This window comes from Ochotona princeps, chromosome 11 (assembly GCF_030435755.1).
Source record: "Ochotona princeps isolate mOchPri1 chromosome 11, mOchPri1.hap1, whole genome shotgun sequence".
In the NCBI taxonomy this organism is placed as follows: domain Eukaryota; kingdom Metazoa; phylum Chordata; class Mammalia; order Lagomorpha; family Ochotonidae; genus Ochotona; species Ochotona princeps.
In genome coordinates this window covers 18,471,747-18,495,467 of record NC_080842.1, presented here as the reverse complement: position 1 = coordinate 18,495,467, position 23,721 = coordinate 18,471,747, and the positions used below count along the sequence as shown (strand labels likewise).

General features: G+C 35.9%; 1 protein-coding gene across 3 annotated transcripts in view; it reads right to left on the bottom strand.

The window, feature by feature from the left end:
- Positions 1-839: 839 nt before the first annotated feature.
- Positions 840-23,721, bottom strand: part of TUSC3 (tumor suppressor candidate 3) — a 188,723-nt gene continuing 165,841 nt past the window's right edge. For 2 of the 3 annotated variants that reach the window (XM_058669865.1, XM_058669864.1), the window contains 3 exons: positions 19,896-19,970; positions 17,256-17,346; positions 9,208-9,322 (listed from right to left, as the gene is read on the bottom strand). In XM_058669865.1, the coding sequence (XP_058525848.1) occupies positions 9,304-9,322; positions 17,256-17,346; positions 19,896-19,970 (185 nt within the window). In that variant the 3' untranslated portion in view covers positions 9,208-9,303. Of the gene's footprint in view, positions 1,110-9,207; positions 9,323-17,255; positions 17,347-19,895; positions 19,971-23,721 lie in introns of those variants that run through there. The other variant, XM_004597839.3, reaches the window with a different exon arrangement.

The following is a 23,721-nucleotide window of genomic DNA, read 5'->3' as shown; positions in this document are numbered from 1 at the left end:
GGTAGACTTCCTAATGGACATAATGCATGATGATCTGTTACTTGGTGCTCAGTGAAAACCAAACAATGTGTTGAAATAAATCCTTCTGAATGCACTTTTGTAGCACTATAAAATACCAGTCTTCAGAGTTTGAAAGCGGAGTTAACCTGTGTAGTTTCTATTTTTGTTATATAGCTTCCATTATTTCTACAAACGAGATGAAATTATATGTAAATTCACAGGGTTGTGAGAAACATGATCATGTATGTCAAAGTGCTTTTTATGCTAAAACAGGATACAAGGCGAATGGCAGTAATCCAATATTTGGTTTTCAAGAAAGTCTGAACTGTTCATTCAAGGATGACTAATCTTTTGTCTGGATTATGAGAATGAGGCTTTGAATTTAATTTCTTCCATAAAACTTAATGTGTCCGTTACGTGTTAGTTGGTTTTAGTAACATGGATGGATTCCTGGGGTCATACTGCTACACATGAGAGGATTTGAATTTACTTTTGTTTCTACTCGCTACTTTCTTCATCAGTAAATCTCGTGGATTATATTATGATCTGAGGAAAAAGCTCCCTTGCATAGGTTCAGAAACTAAGCTGCAAATACTGTTGATTCAGATTCCTGTTCCATACAGCTTCATCTAATTCTGATGAATAATAACAAAACACTATTTTGTAACTGCACGGCCTTTATAACTGAAATCGCAATAAGTATAATTTTCAACAGCACATCTAATGCATAGGCTTTATCTCCTCACAATGCTCAAAATTCTTAAATACACATTTCATAAGCTTCCTTTAACAGTGTGATTCCTTTACTAATGAGTGAGCAGTTCTAAAACATGAATTCGTAGTTACATTGTCATTTATTTCAATCTGTGGCATACACTGAATTTAGTACGCTAAAAAACACTTAAAAATGTTGCTATTCATTACTATAAATTAAACATACCAAAAAAACCCCACAGTTTAAAAAAACAATATACAAGAATAAGCCAACTTATCACAATCAACAATACATGAAATCATGAATTCAAAATAGTATAAGGTCAGGAACAGTTTATCTTCATGGTAAACGTTCGCTTTACTCAAATTCCACTTGGTTTCATTTAATTAAAAAGCTGAAAAAGAAAGAAAAAAAATATCTGCTAAACATGAAGAAATGCAAACTGCTTTTGTAATTCCATTCTAAATACATGTAAACATAAAAGTTTCATTGATTCATACAATTCTAATTTTGATTTCAGGGCAATACATCTAACGTGTTTCCTAGAATAAGGAAAGGCTAAGTGAGAACAGGGTGCAGGGGGAGAAGAGTTTATAACCTGAATCTGTGGTGGTCAAATTTACATAAATACCTTTTCCTTTGTGGGCTGCCAAGAACAACAGTTCAATCAGCATTTAAAATAATGCAGTAGATATAAAGGAAAATGAATGGTGAATAGTAAAGCTGAGTCATTTGAACATCACAAAATTTTTCTGAATAGTGAGTCTGTAATTGATCTATTTATATAAGTTAAAAGTGTCAAACACTTGGTCTTAGATTCTATAATTTGTTTCTTAAATAACCAAAAGAAACATACTTATGATTCCTAAAAAAATCTGTATCAAATTCTGATTAAACACTACAGATGCTTCTATAAATAGAAACAAAGTGTTCAAATAGTTTATGGAAAATGCATATTATGAAAATATACCTGTTTTTCAAATGTTGCACGAAACAAAAATCACATTTAGATTTTCTTAAATGTTTACGTCCACTCAAAAGAACATTTAACTTTTTAAAACTTTCTGCCAGACTTAATTTGTAAGTTTATCTTTGAAAAACACTGTTTTTAATGCTTGCTGGGCTTTTAATAACTGTAGCTTTCAGCTAATGTTGCAACATGGCATTAGTGGTTAACTGCACATGGAAAAATCACGTCGTGGAAAACTGCTCAAAATAGCAAATTTACTATTTTTTGTTTATAATAACGTGAATGTTTAGTGCTTTGTTATTCTGAGCTTAATCATCATTATTCTGGTTTAATCATCAGGGAAAAGGAGACTAGATTTGAATGATCTCCGAAGTTCTTTCCAGTGTTATTGCTGGATTCTCAGGATTCTATGTTTGAAGTAAATAATTGCTGAAATCTTTTAGCAAACTTTTAACATAAACTTCAATTAGTTAGTAAAACTGGGGGTTTGAAACTGAGGGTTTATATGTATTTTTTATGTCAAGTGGATGCTTTGCAAATTCCCAAATTTTAGTTTTAGTGCTTTAGAGTGATAGGGGTTATCTGTCAAAAAAAAAAAAAAAAAAAAAACTCATGAAAATGTATTATTCCACCCCTAGAAGATAATTTTATATTCCTATCCATATTTTGTTAAATTTTCTAGGAATAAAAAACTCTAAAATATTTTCTGAGTTAAAAAAAAAACTGGGCTTGGCAGCGTGGCCTAGTGGCTAAGGTGCTCGCCTTGATCCCATATGGCTGCTGGTTCTAATCCCGGCAGCTCCACTTCCTCTCTATCTCTCCTCCTCTCAGTATATCTGACTTTGAAATAAAAATAAAATAAATCTTTAAAAAAAAAAAACTAATTTTGCTTTTTATTAACTCTCGGGCTTTTCCAAACTGAGGCAGTTAATTAAAATGTGTGATACCAGTCACATGTTATATCATTATAATATGTACGTATCATGAGCTGAATAAATCAACTGTTCTATATGAAATGATAAATAGGTGCATTTATTATCCTGTTCTTTTATGTTTAAAATGATTTTTCATGTATTTAACATGTATTGGACAGGATAAAAGTATAAAAGTATAGTTGTGCCAGTTAAAATATTTTGTTGAAAATTATGGATTGTTATTCTCTAGGTAATCATTTAGTAAATCAACTTGACTTTTACTGGTTATATAAATAACAAATGCTCCAAGTATGTTCCAATATGAATGTTTCATGTTTGCATCATGACTCAAGGGATTAGTGATTTATGTTTATAATTCAAGATGTGACATATATATTTTTACATCTCCTTATCTACTACTGTTGGAATACAATCTACCAGTGTTACAGATTCGAGCTTCCAAAGGTTCCTTGATATTATTTTCCCTAATAATGATCCAAAGGAATTCATAAATGTTCTAAATCACAAAAAAAACACCTACACATACTAAAAGCTGAATATATTCCCTTAATTTGTGCTTTCAGTGTAATTCTGTTTCCTCAGTAAGATGCTGTCCTGGGTTTTGTCGTCAACTTTTGTTTGTACAATATTAGTCTGCACAGTGAAAACCAGACTGTGGTTGATAGTAATCTGTGCTTAACACTTCATAGTCTGAGCAGCTTATTCTGAACTGCATACATACATGCTTCAATGTAGGAAGCAGCTGGGCAAGGCTAGTGAACTGCACACACAGAGATCAGAGAGCAGGGCAGAAACACCACAAATATGCCCAGAAGTTCATAATATGATAATGACTTCATTATCGTATCTAACTTAATCATAGCTTGGAGTTTATCTGGGATGCATATATGAAGGGATCTTTACACAAAAAAGAAAAAAGGACAGACTGTGTTTAACTATTTTTCTCATAAGGCCAAATTCTTTTACTAACTCCATCATCTTAGTAAATGACTAGGGATTAGATATATATTTTTTTACTTAAGGTGAAAAAATTTCATGTATTTCACAATACAGAATCAGGAGCATAATGATACTTGGTACTCCACTCTCCCTCCCTTCTGTTTCCACCTTCTCTTAGACGGCTTAGGTTTAATTGTAAAATGAAAGATTCGTTAAGATTTCTGAATGACTGCTATTCTAACTGGAGTGAATGGTAAACCTCAGTATGCTTATTACTTGCATTTCCAATCATGACTGGAATTTTTCATGTGCCTGTTGGCCATTAGAATTTCATCCTTTTAAAAATGCATGTTCCTGGCTTTGACTCCTTTTAAACTGGTTGGTTTTCTTGTTGAGCTTCTGGAGCTCTTCACAGAATCTGGATAGTAACCTTTATTATCTCCTTAGCTTGCAAATATTTTCCCCATTCTGCTGGTTGCCTCTCAGTGTGTTGAGGGTTTCCTTTGTAGTGCAGAATCCTCTCAGCTTCATGTAATCCCATTTGTTTATTTTTGCTTTAGGTACCCGTGTTTCGGGTGTGTATGCCATTATCGTATGGACTTTCCCTGTGATGCTTTCTTCTAGTACTATGTTATGAGGCTGGAGACTTGGGTCCCTCACAGACTTTCAGTTGATTTTTGGATAGGGTGTAAGTTAGGCATCTTGTTTTACATTTCTGCATGTGGAGATCTAAATCTCACAGGCCCATTTGCTGATTGTCCTTCCTCCAGAGACCAGGGCTGGCTGTGTTAGTTATTTCTGCACTCAGTCATGTCCTAAAAGCAGGAATTGTGATCTCTGCAGTTTTCACCGCACTTTTTTTGCTTTAACTTTTACTGCTATCTGCTACCCTATGAATCATGGCATTTTTTTTAAAGCTCTGAGGACTGTTGATATTTTGACTGAGATCACACTGAATATGTAAACTGTGAATAGTTTTCCTACTAACACTGCATTTTCTGTATCAGATTATGGTATGCTGTACTGTCATCTTTGTCATTTCCAAGAATGCTTTTATTACATTTATTCACTCTCCGTTTTCTCCACTCAGTCTGCATGAACTCCATCCAGTTGACATTTTCTAGTCTCTTATTAATTTACATGCTCATTCCGGTGTGGTCAGGCATAATACATGGTAAGGTTTCAGTTTTTCTGAATCTGAACAAATTTGTTTAATGCTCTAGCATATGGTACATCGTAGAAATAGCTTCACTCCAGACACTGAAAATAATGAGTTGTATTCTGCATCTAAGGGATGAAATGCTCTGTAGATACAAGTGATGGTCAGTTGGTCCACAGTATAGATTAGCTCTGTTGTTTCTATCTTGATTTTTTGTTTCCTTGATTTGTTGACTAAAGAAACTCAGATGTTTAAGTGCTCCCTTTATCATTATACTGGAGTGTAGTCTCCCTAGATCAATTACTATCTGTTTAAAACAGCCAGTTAGGTGCCCTGGGCTTAGATGTATATAAATTGATTAAGTCTTCCTATCAAATTAATCTCTTAAATGATATTAGGGCATTACATAATGATTGACAGTGTTTGTGTTCAAGTTATTTTGTCTGAATAAGATGGTTTGGACTATCTTTCTGTAACTTTCACTGTAAATACATGGGTTCTGTTTTTAATCCATTCTGGCAACCCTTTAATGAAAGATTTTAGGCCATTTACCATCATTTATTGTGTTGATAAGAAAACCGAGCCTGCCGTTTCTTTCCACAGATAATCGTATCATTTGCTTTTCTTCAGGGTTGCACCAGATTATCTCCATAGTCATTCTTTCATAATGAAAACTATCACTCTATCTCTGTGTAGCACATCCTTAAACATCACTTAATTTTTTTGGGGGGGAGTGTATCTATTTCATCTTCATTTATAAATGAGAGCTTGGCAGGATGCAGTCTTTAAGAATACAGGGTTTATCCTTCCATTCTCTTACAGTATGCAAGGATTCTCAGGAGAAATCAGCTGTCAATCTAACTGGGTAATGTGGAGTTCTTGTGCCCAATTTAGATTTGGTGGAAAGTTTGATTATCATGTATCATGGTGGAGATCTTTTCTGGTGTGTCTGTTAGGATGTCTGTTTCCTGTACTTGGCTATCCTTTTCTTCCTCCACATTCATGAAGTTTACTATTACTTCACTGACCAGGCATTCTGCTGCTATTTTTGTACCTTCAGGAAATCCTAGGACAAGCAATGTTATGTCCTTTGATAGTATGCCTTTCATCTCAAACACTATTTTTTCCTGTTTATCTTTTATTTCTGTCTGAAGTACTTCTGAAGATTTGTCTAACAGCTCAGATTATTTCTTCTGTCTCACCAAGTCTGTTGTTAGGCTTTCCACTCTATTTAGGCTTTCCACTTTATTGTTTGGAAAACTGAATTTTCCTTTCTAACATTTCAGTGTGATTTCTATTCAATTTCTCAGCTTCAAGGGAAAATTCTTATTCATGTATAGATTTCTGAATCCATACTTTTGCTTCTCATGGTTTTTGAGTCATGTTGGAATCATTCATTTGAAATCCTTTCCAGGCGTTTCATCAATCTCTTCATATTTGCATTCTAATATTTTAATGACGCTGTATCCCTTTTGTCAGGTATCAGTGTTGTCACTGTTTCACGTGTTTCTGCACTTAACTTTCAGGCATTTGTGGAACCACTTGTTGGTTTTGTGACAGGTTTTATTTTTGAAAGATGCCTCTGTGGCTTAGTGATGTGCCTGTTCATTCAGTAGATATCCAGACAAATGTTACAGGCTGAATCAGGGATCTGGTCAGCGCCAGGGTATTAAGTGTTGGTCCAGGGTAACATCTGTATTGGGTGTCTAGATGTCCTAGTGTCCACCAATTGGAGGGTGTGGACATTACCTCATTTCCTCTCTGTCAAGTTGATCAATGTTCTTGATTTTCTGAGAAGTGATGGTCCAAAAGTTCATGAAAGTTTTGGTTCAAAATTTCAAAAATTCAGGTCAAAATGGCCAGTTTCATTCAGGATTGAACACTTACTGACCATCTGTTATGTACTGTGTATGGGAGAGTGGGGCAGGAAGCATTATCTGTGACAATTACAGCCTTTATGTTTATGAAAGACTTGGATAAATAATGAAATACTTATTGGTAGTGATGGCTTGAGATGTTACAGGAACTAAACACATGAAGCAAAATCCTGAAGTAGTAATATGGGTAGCATCTTAAGTACTTTCGTTCATTCAGTTCTTTAGTTTTAGAATGGATACTTCTCAAATGCTGCATTAAGTATGGCTGTACTAGGAGCCAGCCTACTGTCTGGGGAAGATCCAGCAGTCACATACTTTAATTTTGTGGGCCTAAGACATTAGTTTACAGCAACTCAAATGAATTATTGCCTCGCAAAAGCAGCCCTGACAAGACATTTTAAAAATCTGGTTGTGCTTCAATGAAGAAGTTATACCATAATTTCAATTTTACATAATATTTCTATATTTGAAAAAAATTTGATACCTTATTTAAATGATATGAAAGTGGAAACAGGGCCACATTTCTTTCATACATCAAAAACACCTCCTAACAACATATTATCATATAATTCTTACCTAGACTCACAATAAACAGGCTATGCTATTAGTATTTGATAATCTATGCATTAGGATAAAGTTTTATTTTGCCTATATGTGTTGTCAAAGAGACAAGTATTAACTTTTGGCTCCTCTTTATTGCCCACTAATGAAATCTGATGAACATGCAATATAATCAGTGCGTATCTTAAAATGGTAATGCTGGCCTGATTCTAGACTAAGTGATAAATTAGAGAATAGCAAAGAGATATTCTGAGATAAATTAAGAGAATGGCTAACTGAAAGATAGACAAATTAATGTGTCAAAGTGACAAAGGCCAAATCAAATAACAAAACACAGGATGAGGATGTAAGATACTATTAGACTCCATGAATTTCATCTTGTATGGCTCTAAGAATATTTTCAGGAAAAATGGGCATAAGAAGAGCAAAAACAGGTTTGGAAGCAGGGATGATGTTAAGCTCTGGTTTTCAATCTCAGGAGAATAAGGATGTGATACGCACATCTAGGGACAGAGAAGTATTCCCAAGAAGGACAGAGAATGTGAGAAAAAATCTGGATTTTGACATTAGAGCCCCAGGATTTATCAACAACATGACTGCTCTTTTTCCCGTCTGAAATAATCTGAATTAGCATCAAATACCGGTTTGCTATTTGACTTCGTTTGTTCAGAAAATCTAGAAAATAAAGCATTTTGTCTAATATTGACTTCGTTCAATTCTTCCTAAATATACAGCTGGACAACATTTTGCATGCTACTCTTACATTGTTTGCAAATTAAGGAAAAGGAAGGGGAGACTTAATGGTTCTATACTGTACTCAATTCCATGAAATCACTAACGTGGCTAAGGGACAGCTGTTTGGATTTAATTTGGGGATCCAGAAATTGTCTAGAAGAAAATAAGGAAGATGCCTCTTTACTAAACAAAGACAGGCCACAGGTTGAACTTCTACCTCTGTTCCATTGGATTATTCATGCATTGCAACTCACTAATTTTTCCTTAGGAATATAAAGGTTTTAGGAAACCATAAATACTAAGTGGAAAATTGTAGAGCGAATAATGTTTCATTTGTTAGCTCAGCATCTTTAGCCAAAAACCTTGCAGCTTTTGTCTTATTAACAGAAGACTACTGAACCCAGAAAAATCTTCAAGTCTGAAATAAATGATCTGTTCAAAGTGCCTAAGGAGATTTAGGTCTTTATGTATGTAGAGCTGGTATAGCAATTTGAGAGAAAAGAAATCCCTTTGTATTTACACTCAAACTGGGTAATAGGAATTATGTCTATCTACTTGGTTTCTTACCTGTTGTCTGCACACCTCCTGCAGAGAAACCTAGAAACCTGATGACCCAGCTAGTACTCAGTAATGGGCAGAAACGGAGCTGCTAAGTCTGGGGAGAAGGGACTAATATAGCTACTGAGTGAGGAAAGGAGTAACACTGGGAAAGGTTGAACAACCCTGGGCAGACCACTGAAGCTTCCGTTTCTCCCTTGTTCTCAAGAGTTGTTGCATGTTGTGACATTCTGTTGAAGTGGGAAAGTACAATTTCCATTTGACAGGTTGAGAAATGTAGTATGTAATTAAACTGAAATCTATATTTCCTATGATGAATTACTTTGAATTTATATAAAAGTGGCCTTATTGATCTGATAAAATCTTGAAAAATTTTAGGACGGTAACAGTTGGAAATAATCATTTGGTCAAATCTTGAATCTTAAGGTTTATGTTGCTTGTTAACAGCATAAAAAACTTTGAACACACATGCTTCCCAGGCACAAAATATTTCTGCCTATTTTAGTTTTGCTTTTCTCCCCTGAAGCTGCAAACAAAAAAATAAAGGTAGTATGTATTTGTGTGAAAATTATTAGTAAAAATGTTATATCATAGGGATAATTCCACATAATTCTAATTGGTAGAAATTTTCAGCAGAGAACTTGTCTCTGCACCAACTAAAATATAAAAGCATTAGAATATGGGTTCTCAACTATGTGTAATGTTGTATTTGTAACACAGTAATGTACTACAACTCATGTTACATGAGATAAAAGGACTTTATTTGAAAGATGGGCAAACTGAGGCACAGAAAAGGTTAAAGACTTGCCTGAGGTTATAGAGTTTTTAAGTGCCATGGTCCAAATCTCATCTTCTCACTCAAAGTCCAGATCACTTTCCAATACACCACAATGAAATACAATAATATGGAGAAAAGAATCCTTAAGATTGAATTTCTATATGTATAATGTTATTACAAAATTTAGTACTATATTCTTTATCCAGATAAGACAGGCTACACTAGAGTGCCTTTATAATGCTTTCCTTTGAATCATCTCTGATTCTTCAGATCTTTTTCTCATACTCATTCCAAGTTTTGAAGAATGACAATCAGAACAAGGCACATTTTTTTTGACCAGTAACATACCTGTTTATTAACACATGTATTGTTTACTGTCCATATTGTTTGTACTATATTTGGCAGCGCAAAGTTTGTTTCCAGTAGCACAAATATGACCAGTGAACCATACTATGGCATTCTTGTTTTAAAATAATTTTTATTTTGAATTTTTAATTATGTGGTACAATTTCATATAGGCTGGGATTCCCCCTGCCAAATTTCCACCCCCCGATAGATTTTAGATTTTCCCCATTTAATTACAATAGTGTGATGCTTCATAAGCAATCATAATTCTACTAGTCTCTTATTTAAGTGGACCCCGACACTGTTGACAATGGGACATTGTTTTCAATGGAGTGTTTTCGGATGCACCCCTGGCATACCTGCATTGCCTTTCAATTTGTACAGCTCAACACTGCGTTATTTTCTCTACAGATGGAGAATGCTGATTGTACATGCTGGCATTTTTTCACTTGCTCACTGTCACACCATTCTCCAAACTGGTAAGGATGCCTATCCTTTCTAGCTGACCTTCCCATATTGAATGCTATTCCAGTATTTGTTTTTATGCATTTGTACAGCATTACTATTATTATCTTCATAACGTAAATCGGAAACACCTTGAGTCCACTTTTAGCTTATGTTTTATTTTTTGATATGTATGCTAGCCAGTTCAGAATCCATTTAGGTCTATAGCAACTAGCTGCAGAGCTCAAGTTTCTGTAATAACTGACAACTGTGGAGGTTGTCATTCTTTGTAAATTGCAGTTTTTACGGCAAAGCAGTGTTTTTAACTTGATTGCATTCTATTTTTAATGCCTGCTCTTGGATTTAGAGGGAACAGTTAGGCAACAAAATATCCAAATAGAAATTCAGTTAATAATTGTGTAATGAGCACCTACTATGTGTACAGCATTTGAGATATAAAATAGGTATTTGCCAAGGACCCTTCCTCAAATACCTTAAAGTCTTGTCGAGAGAAAGGGGCTTAACAGGTAGAACAGTCATACCTTAATGTGTAATGAAAAGGTAAAGCAGTATAGCACTTCTGAACAATTAGGTACTACCATGGCTGGGACAAGTGAAGAAAGGTAAGAACAGTGGCTTTTACTGGGATCCCTCCACATTTAAGAGATCATAAATTAATTTTATGAACATTGTTTATATAGAATCTTCTAAGGTTGGTATTATGTATTGGCAAAAATACAAAATAATGAGACTAACAACTAAATCTGTATGATTCCCTAAGAATACTATTTCAGAACAGAAAAAGAAATGTAGAAGAAGGTAACTGCAAATTGCTAAGTTAGCAGACTTAAGATTTATATGCTGAATTTTCTACCTGCAGAGCCAGACATCTGAGCTTACTAAAATCAAAACCTGAACTCAGAACTTTGTCTATTTAGTGATTTTGCCATCATTGTTTACCATGCCAGCTAAAGAGCTTTTAGGACAATTAGAAATTCAATGATAGAATTCTGAATATTCTTTCATTACTATAGCAAAATATGAAATAAGATAGTTACTCCCAAATATAGTAAAGGCTCTTATGTATTCTTGCTACCCATTTCCTTTTCTAGGAAATTACGGCTACTACCGTAGTTTATTTAACAGAAAATAAATTGAATGCTACAATGGATGCAATTTCTTCCTCTGAACTCAGGTTTTGGTGATAATTAGATGAAACTCATAATTCTAGTATTTCATGGGACCCTGGGGTCCAATTAAGTTCATCAAAGTTTTTGTGAAAATCTGTTTTTCTCTCAACTGAATCACACAACTACAAAACAAAATAATTTAATAATCAGCGGGAAAAACCTGTATAGAAATGTAGATTAAAACTGAATTTAAAAGATTTATCTCAAATAATTATTGGAAAGCAGTAATTCCTTGCTAATACTTTGTGATGGCATTGTTTTAGGTAATTAACACTTACCTCGCATTCTCACATAAACAGAATGAGGAATGTAAAATCATTTGATTATGAATGAAAACTCAAGAGTGAGCAAAGCTAGCACCTAAACACACACAACTAGTGACATGCAAAATGGTGAGGCAAATCAAGTAAGTCTGCCAATTTAACATTAAAAGGTTATGTTGGAGAATATGTTAATAAATCATGTACATTATTGCTGCAATCAATGTGGGGAAGATAGAAGAAATTAGCCAATCATTTAAGGCAGATTTTTACCCGTATAGGCAGAAATACACATCAACACAGAAAGTACCTATTTTCAAGTTAGCGCGAAGTACTGAGTAAATGGAGAGTATTTGTTTGCAGTTTACTGAGACTTTGACTTAAGGTAAAAATGAAATAGCTTTTTATAGTGATATTTTTGTGTTTCCTCTAAGTATTCAGAGTGAACAGAATGAAAAATCAGGGGAAGAATGAAAAACATAACTATGGACATAGTTCTGTGTACAAAGGTAAGGATGAATGTAGCCAATTTGGGGGACAAAAGTTATAATTTAAAGAAATTTAAAAGTAAAACAGCAAAGGCTACAAAAATCAGAGACACAGCATCTAAGAACGTACTCTGTCATGGCAGCCCATGGCAACAAGGGAGTTGTGGAGTGCTCTGCTTAAAAGCACCTTCTCACTAAGGGGTATAGTCATGTATGACCTAAAACAGATAGATATGGGAGAACTCAAGAGCCACAATGAAGAAAGGCTTCCAAAAATAATTCATGGAAATCTTATATTATGGAAAAGCCATTGATGGATGCAAGTCAAATTTTCTTGTGCCAAAATAAACTTAGGTACTCACTCCATTTCGCATTTACTTCATAAAGTTCCCTCGTATGTACCACTAGCAAACGCTATGACATTTAAGATTATATAGCTGTACTTATATCCATAAATGTACATTGCAAGTACTAAATATAAAGTTGAAGCTTTTGTGTTAGTTATGCAAATGAAAACTGGCTATCACTTTACACAATATCCATGTTGTCTAAGGTAATACAACTTAACAACCACTACTTGAAAGTCTGAGATGTTCTTATTTTTCTTTGTGTAGAATTGCCTGCTATAACAGTGTTGTGTGTGTAATTTTCTGCCTCAATGCTACTACAGAATTTTAAGTCTTTCAGAAAACTTGACTGGGGCAAAATGCATGTGTGCATATAATATTGCATTCATATGGATAGCATTTTAAGGAAAACAATTCCTGGAGAAATAAAAGGAAATTACTTAATTTTTTATAAATTTTAGGTACTGTTTTGATTCCTTTAAGATTAATAAACTAGTGTGTCCTCTGAACTTACAAGCTATGTAATTCTGCCACTGAATTTCTTAAAAACATATATTCCAATATTCCAGTAATGAAGCAGACTTTTTTGTGACTAAAATATTTTTCTTGTTCTATAATTAGTTTGAGCTCGCTCTTAATCGCTATCTTCCATTTGTTCAACATGCACAAGAGTACGTCAAAAAAGCACCTCAGAAATTGAAACTAAAAACATTTTTGGCACAAATACCACATGCATACAATGGATCTTTCAAGGTTAATGGAAAATGAATATCATGAAAAAGAATGCATGAATTTCAACTTCAATTTTCTATCAATTTTACAATAGCCTCTTAAGATAACCTTCATGCAAGAACCCTGTGATCAACAGGTGAACAGGAGAGTCATCTTTGCTCTGCCCGCGGTAAGTTCATATTGAGCAGAGGTAACAAGTTTTACTAGATACGTAGTAGTAAAGGCAAAATTAAAGCAAGTATATGTTCATGTTTGCTCTTTCAAGGTTTTTCTTTCATTTAAATGTTTCTCTTTTCATTTAGGTGTATTATAAAATTGCTGCAAATTTACAGAATGAGTTTCATTAGGTAAACATAGACTAAAAACTCTTTATGGAAAATCATTTTCAGAGATATTTTCATACGAAACAGAAAACACAAGCAGGAACAATGTCTTTTAAGAATGATCACTTCAGATCTTAAAGTGCATAAATTACTTTCTGATCCCACAGAGAACTGATTGCCAGGAGACATTTGTTGTTTCGTGCAACAATTATAAGACTCAGTCTCTTCACAGAGGTCAATTTAAGACAGATAACATAGGCTGTTTATTAAGGAGCCGACAGTATCTAACAAATAGAATCATCATGCCTGATTCCTCCAATGAGTTAGTGCATCAACTCACCTAAAGTTAACACTTATCGTGCTCTGTGAGATCCCATGAGGGCCATCCCCTGCTTGCACTCTGATCTCAGGCTTCATCTTTTTATCTAACCCTTTGTTCACTCTATTCTGGAAACAGCTGCCCCGTTTCTCAGTCACAACCCTCCTCCTGAGTGTTCTCACCTGCGGCTCTCAGCGCCTACAACATTCATTCTCCAAATAGCTCCATGACTCATTATAGCACCTTTATTTAGATCTTTACTAAGATGTCTTCTTACCAGTGAATACCTCCCCAGAGATATTGTCTACATATTAATCTGTATTTACATTGTTTGTTTTCTGACCATACCCTCTGTTTTACACACCCAGCAGGGAGTATTATGCTAATAGTGGTTTTGGTCTGTTTCATGGTGCTATCCCTATATTCCAGAAATACAGTAACAAGTTGGTCAATACCGACTAAATAAATGAATAATCTATTTCACATGATCCCAGTTTTGTATTTGTTTTCTTAGTTTTATACATAAGATACTAGTTGGCACACTGCAAATAATGGACATTTCAATGTGTTAATTGTCCTCTGATCAATTTTCAGAGATAATCATTAAAATCTAAAATATTCATTTCAAGCATTGTTATTGTTGCTACCAATTTTATGCAAACTAAAATCAATATTTGGAAACCCTAAGGGTTATAAAAGAGCTAACAGACCTCTTTTCCCAAACATGAGCTGAATTACTAAAGCCCTGTTATCTTATGTGGTGTTTTTTCTTTAGTTTTTTGTAGGTCTCTGTCAATGTCCTGTCTTCCCCTGGATGAGCATTCAAATGAAGTCCCTTTCTTACATTCAGTGAGCTCTCTGAAGATCACTGGTAGCATTACGTACTTCATACATGTGAAGAACACTAGTGAAAAGGAAAAGCACCTGCTGGAAGGAGGAGCTACCTGTGAGGACTCCCCAGGGTGGCCCCAAGAAGCAGACTGACACAGCAGTTCTACTTAACTCAGATGCCCTAGAGAAGCCAGGACAAACTGCATCCAAACGAGGCTCCTCTCAGAAACGTAAGTTCACAAACTACACCGAGAATGAAGTCTCTAGCAAGGGTCCAAGCTAAGAAAGAAAAGAGAATAAACAGGCAGCACTACAAGATTGCACCTTGTCCAACACTCAACATGCAGCTAGGGGTGCAACTGGGTTTTCAGTTGTCCTGCTCCTGCAATCTTTAACAAACCCCTTATTAGCTAAAAGGCCTTCATTTTATCCTGGACATGTAATTGTAAAGTTACCCAAAATGGTAGTAACAATCTACTCTGTGTAAATAAGCTGGGTAAACAGCAAACAAACAATAGAGCCCTCTGAAAAGTCCCTGCAGCAGGCACAAGGTGACCAGCCATTTAATACACCGCACGGGCCTCCCAGCTTCTTCGTTAGGCTCTCTTTGATTGTTTGACCTGCCTTTGAAATGCTAAAAGAAAAAGGAGCTGTCATCTGGAGGAGCTAAGGAAGGAGAGGACAGACCGCAGCAGAGAGAGGGGGAGTCCAGAAAGAGAAAAAAAAAAGATGGACATGCAGGGAGACGGGAGGAAGCAGAGAGAGGGACAGGATGAAGTGAGCACACTACCAAGAGAATTACGGAGCATGAGGGGAGAAGAGGAAGGATATACAAGAGAGGGAGGAAGGGAAAGTAGAGAGGGAGACATAGCATGAGGCAGAACAGGGAGAGGTCCAAGAGAGGGAAGGAGAGCTAAGAAAGGGAGGGAGAGGGGGGCACAGTGAAGGAGAGAGGAAGGATGGACAAACAGGTTTCTCAGAAAACAAGGGGGTGGCAGAAGAACGAGCTCTAAGGGGAGAGAAACAGAGAGAGTGGGAGCCAGAGCAAAACTGAGCAATGGTACAGTGAGCAAGGAAGGGCAGGCAGAGAGCAAGAGTGAAGCGTGTGTGAGAGAGAGAGAGCGTGCAGAGAGCTAGACAGAGATGGGGGAAGGGCTAAGAGATAGACCGCAGAGACAGAGAGGGCAAATAAAGAGAGGAAAAGAACCCAGAATGTGAGACCACGAGGGGCAGAGAAGGGAAAGGCAGAGAGCATGCTTGGGAGAGAAAGGCTGTACAGAGGGAGCTAGACAAAGGGCAGGGAGACAGAGGTGCAGACAGCTGGTCTGGAATGGCTGGAAGAGTTAGGGAGGAACAGAGAGACACAGTACTGGCAGTGAGGGAGACAAAGGGCAGAAAGAGGGGGAGAGAGCTACATCTGCCATAGGTTCCTTAACTCCCCAGATGACCAAAAAAGTCAGTGCTGGGCCCAGCACTAGCCAGGAGCTCCACCAGTTCTGCTTTTCCCAGGAGGCTGAGCAGAGCGCTGAACCTGAAGTGGAGCTGTCAGGACTGGAAGCAGCGCCCCAGGGTTGGGCCCCTCTAAGCACCTTTTAATGAGTTTTTTTTTCTGAACTTTGTAGAGAACTGTTACATGTAGAGAACTGTTACTTTCAATATTGAGGGTGGAATTATCAGAAAATAAGATTAATTAATACCAAGAGAAGTGAAGTTAGAGTATTATTTAATCTTGCATTTTAAAATGATTTTTCATTTTTGAAACTGGATGCTTTGGCCTGTAGAATTCTTGTTCAAAACATAAGCAGAGTTTAGGCAGATTATCCAAAAACATCACCCTATAGTGCATTTCTTCCACCTCCCTTGTACACCTACTTTCAATGAGCGTGGCCAAACCACGACCTCGGCATGGCTCTGAAATGGGCACTGGCACACTTAGTCTTTTCAATTCTGTACTCAGACCTTGCTTTCACAAGATTATCCTTGTCCTTTGTTCATCTGTGGAAGGCTGCTCTCAGGCAATACGCATTTTATATTTTCTACTATAATATTACTAGCCTTACCACCTCAGGACAAATTCTTCAAAACATGTGAAAGGAAATATATACTTTCCATTTCTTTAACAGGAAGATGGATCACCCTCCAAGAAGGATTCTCTGGTATTAAAGACCAAAATTTCTAAGTAAGAAAACCTGAGAGATTAATATGCTCAACAAGTGAACATGTGTCTAATTCATAGATTAAACAACTACAATCAGATCCACAAAATGTAATTAGGTGAATTTTGCAGCTTCAAAAATGGCAGTTTAGCCTGGGAACCTTTTCCACATCCTCCTGCCATGAGAAAGTGTGACTTCTAATGCCCAGAGCTCCTTTCAATATTTGATGCTTACTAATTCAAGCCAGTTTTTATTTACAAGATTCAAAATACGAATTCTATTAGATAATACTGTTGTGATTGTGCTCATACTAAATATAAACAAATTATATGAATTAGACACATCAAGGGAAGGAGAAAATTTGATGAAAAATTCAGTTACATACACACATGTATTCTGCTTGAACGTGATTGCTCTGCTTTCTATCTGCTTTGTCTAGTCCATGCGCAACACATGGCAGGTGCTCAAACATTTGCTTAAGGGAGTTGCAAATCAGTAGCTCGGTCAGCTACTTCACAATAATCCTTTAACTGATCATTAATTGTACTTGTTTAGATGTTAAGAAGATGAAGATATAAGTTTAAAGATATTACCTGTAAGGATAGCCATGGTACTTGGAGCGAAATATTGATAGTAGAAAACTGAAGAAGAAGACAACCAGGCCTAGGCCCACGAGGCAAATGACTAGAAACACACAGAGAAGCCATTACTGCCTGAAACCATGCAAATGACAATCCAAACACATTTTAGTCCATGGCACATAAAGGAATAATAAAATAATCCACAATTCTCCATATTCTCCTCAATGTAAATGTATTAATAAGGGTATGAAAACAATAAAATCGACTGTTTCAACTCCTCTCACAGTTTTCCAAAAGCAGCCCAACAAATATTATAAAGCTCCAGAAGGATCAAAATAAACCATAAACAATATTATCAGCCCCCGTGTAAAAAGTATCTACTCTAACAGTAATATTTGTAATACATTTGTATTATTATAATGCTAAATATAATTTTATTCTATTTCAGATATCTTGGAACACAAAGAAAAATATAAGTTATGTGATAGATTATTGCCTGTCTCAATGCATGTTACCTAGAAACAATATAGTAGGTTGGGAATAAAAGATTGGAGAGTAAGAAAATAATCTCAATGAGGGATGAGAGAGGGGTAAAACCCTCGGTAGCAGGTAGTAGTCCCAAAGTATCACTCTTGTTTGCTGTGCAAGGAAATAGCATTCTTTGTTTCACAGAATTCTCATATTGGAAGAATAACTCATGAAAAAAATATTCAAATGTTAATGCCTAATGCAGATAAAAAAGTTAAGGCAAATGTAATCTATATGCTTTCAAAAGGAAAATTTTCACAGCATATAAATATAAGTACATTCCACTGTAACTCTAGGCATTAATGAACAAATTAAGAATTGCACTGGGTCCAGGTGGTGCGGCGTGGTGGCTAAAGTCCTCACCTTGAACGCACCAGGATCCCATATGGGCATGGTTCTAATCCCGGCAGCTCTACTTCCCATACAGCTCCCTGCTTGTGGCCTGGGAAAGCAGTCGAGGACAGCCCAAAGCTTTGGCATCCTGTACCCTGCGTGGGAAACCTGGAGGAAATTCCTGGCTCTGGATCGGCACAGCACTGGCCATTGTGTTCACTTGGGGAGTGAATCAACAGACAGAAGATCTTCCTCTCTCTCTTTCCTCCTCTCTGTGTATCTGACTTTGTAATAAAAATGCACTGTCTAAATGTTTTTTAATTTCTATCACACAGTTCCAAAAGCTGATTTTTCCCCTCCTCTCTCCTACACTGATTTCCTCTATTTTATTATAATAATATAGCCCTTCAAAAAACATTCCTAAATTCATTGTTTTGCTGTTTAAGTGTATTCTGACATTGTAGGTAATGGGAAATGGTAGAGTCCAGCATCCTACTGTCAAGATATATTTAACATGTTCAGTGAAATAAGTCAATCTCAAAAGGGCAAATATCACGTTCTCTCTGATACGAGGCCACCTTCCTGCAGAATACAAGATCGATAGATATACAGGTAAGCATGCATGTACATATAGCCATTTGCAGGAACTGTATCAGAGATTATCATAACAAGATGTGAGAATAGAATGTAGTATGCGTCTCTAATTCCAAATCAAAGATGGATTCCCAATGAAACCGTTAGACTTCCAGAGTTGAATGCAACATTTGTGCTTAATTCATTCTCAAAACTTAGAGACGAAAAATACCAGAAGTGTTCATCACCATCCAACTGCAGTCTCTGTGGCTTTTGACTTAGACCACACCCATGCAACTGAATTTCAAATATTGGTAGACAGAAAGCAAAACTGGCTTTCCTAATGTCATGTAATGAAAAACATCCTTTAAAAGTTGTGGAATATCCAAGGGTGATGGACACCAGTCACTAGATACAACATATCAACAACTATTCTTGGCTAAATTACTAAATCAAGCACTAATTATGCAAATCTTTGTGTATTTCAATGGAAAAAGAATATACCACCATGCAGTCCTGCTGCCTACAGTGCCAGAATAGCACATGTCAAGTCCCAGCTGCTCCGCTTCCCATGTAGCTCCCTGTTTAAACGCCAGGGAAGGCAGTGGAAGATGGCCCAAGTGCTTGGGTCCCTACCAGCTACGTGGCAGACCCACATGGAGTTTTTGGCTCTCGCTTGCACCTGGCCTGATTTGCATTCTCCAGCCATCTGGGGAGTCAAACAGCAGATCAAGGTCCTTTTCTGTCTGTCTTCCCTCTCTGTCTTTCTGCCTTTCAGAAAAAAAAAAATGGTTTAGAGGTAACTGGAAGGTAGTATTTTATTTTAGTATATAATAATTTTACAAAATCTTTTCTGCCTTAGGCTCTGCGTGTGTACCTGATTCTTTGGTACAAGAAACACAGTATGTGTCAACAAAATCTCTGAAGAACTGCCCTTAACAACCTCCATCCTGTTAGGCAACATGGGTGACGGAACAAAGATTATGGGTTCAACAGAGATGTAGAACTGCACTTGACAGAAACCAATTTCATTTTAAATACATGTTCAAGTATATGCGTACATTCAAGACAGTAACTAAACACAAAACCACCTTCTTCAGACCAGGAAATCCCTTCATATGCTTATGTTTACAAAAGGCTTTAACACATTTCTAATTTTATCTGAAAAACATTAAGACTAAAACCAATTAAATCAAATATACCACCACAGAGACTTACTCCGCCTCTTTCCAACATCTCCCTTGGAAGTTGCTGCTTCATTTAGCAGAACCATCCCCATGGTAATAGCAGCATCTGCAACAGTTGTTAAGGAAGCAATACAAAAAGATGGAAAGAAAACCTGGTTTATCAGTGTGTGAATACAATGTTCGAGAATAGTTAAGTCACAAATGCATGGAGGTTAATGCAAGTGTGATTATGTAAGAGAAAATTATAATTCTTTGGGTATGAAAATATGCCTTGAGTTCTTAAAGTTTCAATTTTAATCTAATTCTAAGTGCTCTCAAATCCATGACTTAATGCATATAAATTACGGACCTCCAAAAGATACACAATTTCACTTACTAATAAAGTATTATTTACAGTCACAGAGGCACATTTCATTAGCATTAAAAGAGATTTCAGCATTTTTTCCATTTACACAGCATGCATATATACGTGTGCGTGTGTTATTCTAGACTCCTAAGTGTGTTATTTCATTATTATTTTGGAAAAAAAAATCTTTGTGGAGTTGAATCATGTCACCTGGAAATATTTGGGTAATCACAAGTATTACAAAACAAGTGCACTATGACACAATAATTTAATGAGTTAGCCAGCCAGCCAGTTTAAGACCAGTCAAATATTTTAAAACAAGAAGATGAAATTTTTCTGTGCCCATTATCGGCCCGTAACAGGAAGAATATAGTCAGGCTGCACCGAGAGATGCCTGTGATTAAGAAACATCATCAGAACATTGTTTGGTATGAAACTTAAATATTTTCCTTGGGAAGGTTTTAGAACTCACCAATTCTGGCAATATATGAGGGGGCTTCAAAAGGTTATTAAAAATTTGCATGCTTTAATAGCATATTTTTCCATGGGCTTTTTGAAGTCACATTTATTGTGAATTCTGTCCACATGACTAATGAGCTGAAAAACTGAAAAGTACAGGCCAGAATTTTTAAAAATTTGTTTTGAGAAATAATTTCCTCATTTTTGCCTTCATTGCTATTTGTACCCAGACAGCAGGAGATTCCCAAGTGCCTCCTACTCCTACTAGCAAAAGATGAAAGGGTATAATTTGGAGGCTTGTCTATAAAATTAAATGGAGGTCACAGACATTGTTCTGAGTAAATATTTCCTTTCTAGACTCTTTTCATCACCACAGCTTCAAACTGCTTAATATACACTGTCTATATTTTAGTGTCTTCATGACCAGATTATCCAATTTTATCAATTAGAAAATGTCTGTTTTTGCAGACTTAAATACAAATACCTGTGAAAACTCATGTATAACAAATTGTAACTTTACCTTGGCTGGAAGCTTAATATATACAAGAGAAAAAGACCTACCCTAGTACTGATACATACTGGTACACAGTTTGAAGACCCAGTGAAACTGAATTACTGAATTCTTGGGTTCAAGTGTGTAGCAATGACCTGAATATTTCCAGGGAACAACTATTACTAGTACCAATGTGATAATAATTCTGTGGATTGGAAAATTTTCCACCTTATCAAACACTTGGGAGAATCTCTGCATATTACTTATCCCACCCCAGTTCATAGTCACAAGACAGTGCTAATAAAATGATGGAAACAGAAGTAGAAACCAAAACCACTAAAACTATTCGTGGTAGATGACCTATTATTTGAGAAAACAAATGAACACATTACTGTATACACTTAAATGTACATATACGCTTTACTGCAATTTATACAGAAGTTTATTTAGGAAAAAACCATTTATATAAATATTCCAAGTATGAGTGGCATTTAAAAACACACTGATGCAGATATGAAGAACAAACATTGTTCATTTCATTATTCCATCTACTGCAGTTTCTCTATCCCATTAATAGTCATGGGAAAAGTGCCTCTATTTATATTGCTAGGAAAATTAAAGTTTAAAAACTGAAATGTCTAAAAATTGCAAGTTGTATTAAAACGTCAACATCAATTTTATATAAACTTATAGTATAAAATATATGCATGCAATTAAAAACATTTACATAGACCCCCACCCTCCCTCGCAATGACCATCGGGATCGCTCCGGAAACCCCTCAAAACAAATGAACAAACATACAAACAAACTGGAAACACCTAGAATAAATTGACGAACAACAAAAAGTAAAGCTTAGAAGCAGACAGGAAAGGGCTAGCGTGGATTTACTCATACCTCACTAGGTGGGACACAAAGATTAGTTACTCCTCACCATGGTGTTGAAGATTTCTCTGCACACCCCTCCAGAAAACAAAATGTTCTGCACCTTAATTGTCGACAAATGTCTTGTTGGAGTTATAAGCCAGTTTAAACTATCCTAAAATCCAACAAGTTCAGCAAAATTATACTTCAACACAACAAACGGCTATATACTAAAATGAAAATAGACACGAGACAGCTGAATGGTACCCTATAGCCATTTTAAGGGGTATAGCAGCCGGTTCTGTATATAAACTAAAATTGAAATGTCAATAAGCTAATCACAGGATGTGGCTAAGAACTTGCATTTTTTCTTTAACATATTGGTTACTCAAAACCCTGTCAATTCCATAATGTTGTAAATTGTTGTTGATGTTATGTTGGGACTCTTAATTGGGATGATATTCTACCAGTTCTACCTTCAGACCAGAGATGATCTCACCAAGAAACTGTTCAACTTATCTGGACAATGAGATGCTGGACTCTGTACTTGGTATATGTTTGCAAAGAAAGAATCTTGATTGAATTTGAACTGTAATACTGCAAGGGGGTGGAAGAATCAACCATGGGGGAAGGGCATGGGGAGGGGTTGGGGGAAACCCAGAGCCTATGAAACTGTCACATAATGCAATGTAATTAATAAAAAAAACCTGAAATATCTAAAAATTGCAAGTTGTATTAAAACATCAACATCAATTTTATATAAACTTATAAAATATATGTGTGCAATTAAGAACATTTACATAGACATCTCAGCCAAAAGTGTTACTGGTGACTTCACTGTAACATACCCTGTTAATGTAGTGTCCATTTTTAATACTTTCTAAACCATTAAAGGTTACAAACTACATGAGCAACTATACTTCTCAAATACACAACAAATTGTTTTTGATGACATTTTGTGACTGTATGACATTTGCTTCCAAATGTTTTTGCAAATTACAAAAATCTCTGCAAAATGACTGTTTTGTAAGACTCCCTATAAATATGAGCTGTATTTTCTACATTCATTGGTAAAATTTTTGATATGAGGTGTATGTGTTTTCTAGTTTGTTACTTAGTCACAGGGATCTCTAAAATGGCCAACGGAAGAGTTTCCGTTTCTCCTGAATTCTACTGACAGAGTACTGCAAACCTGATTTTGTCAAACTGACATGGGGGGGGGAGTTGTATAAACAGGAACAAATAAGGACAAACAAGATAGTCTGAATATACATGCCAATATGTTTTAGGTTGATTTAAAATAAAAAAAAAATGCCTGTGCCACTTTTGTTTCAAATTTGTTTTGTCCAACCTTAAAGATTTGTCAGGTGGCTAATAATAATATATTTCTGTGGTTTCAATGATTTTGTAACTATTTCTAGAAATATTTTACTCATATAAAACATGGTAATTTCTAATGAAAAGGAGTCCAAAGCCAAGTTTATGAAGCCTCTCAGGGTTAACAATTTCCAATGTACAGAATTGGCCCATCAGCTGCAACACACGTATTACATTTATGAAGGTCAAACCTGTTGGTAAGGTTTTCATTATCTGGCCTATGGAACTCCCAAGAGTCTGCTCCCAGTTTATATGCTTGCCTTTTTTCCTCTACTAAACAACATTTCTTCTCTATTCCTTTATACCAATTATGCCTTCCA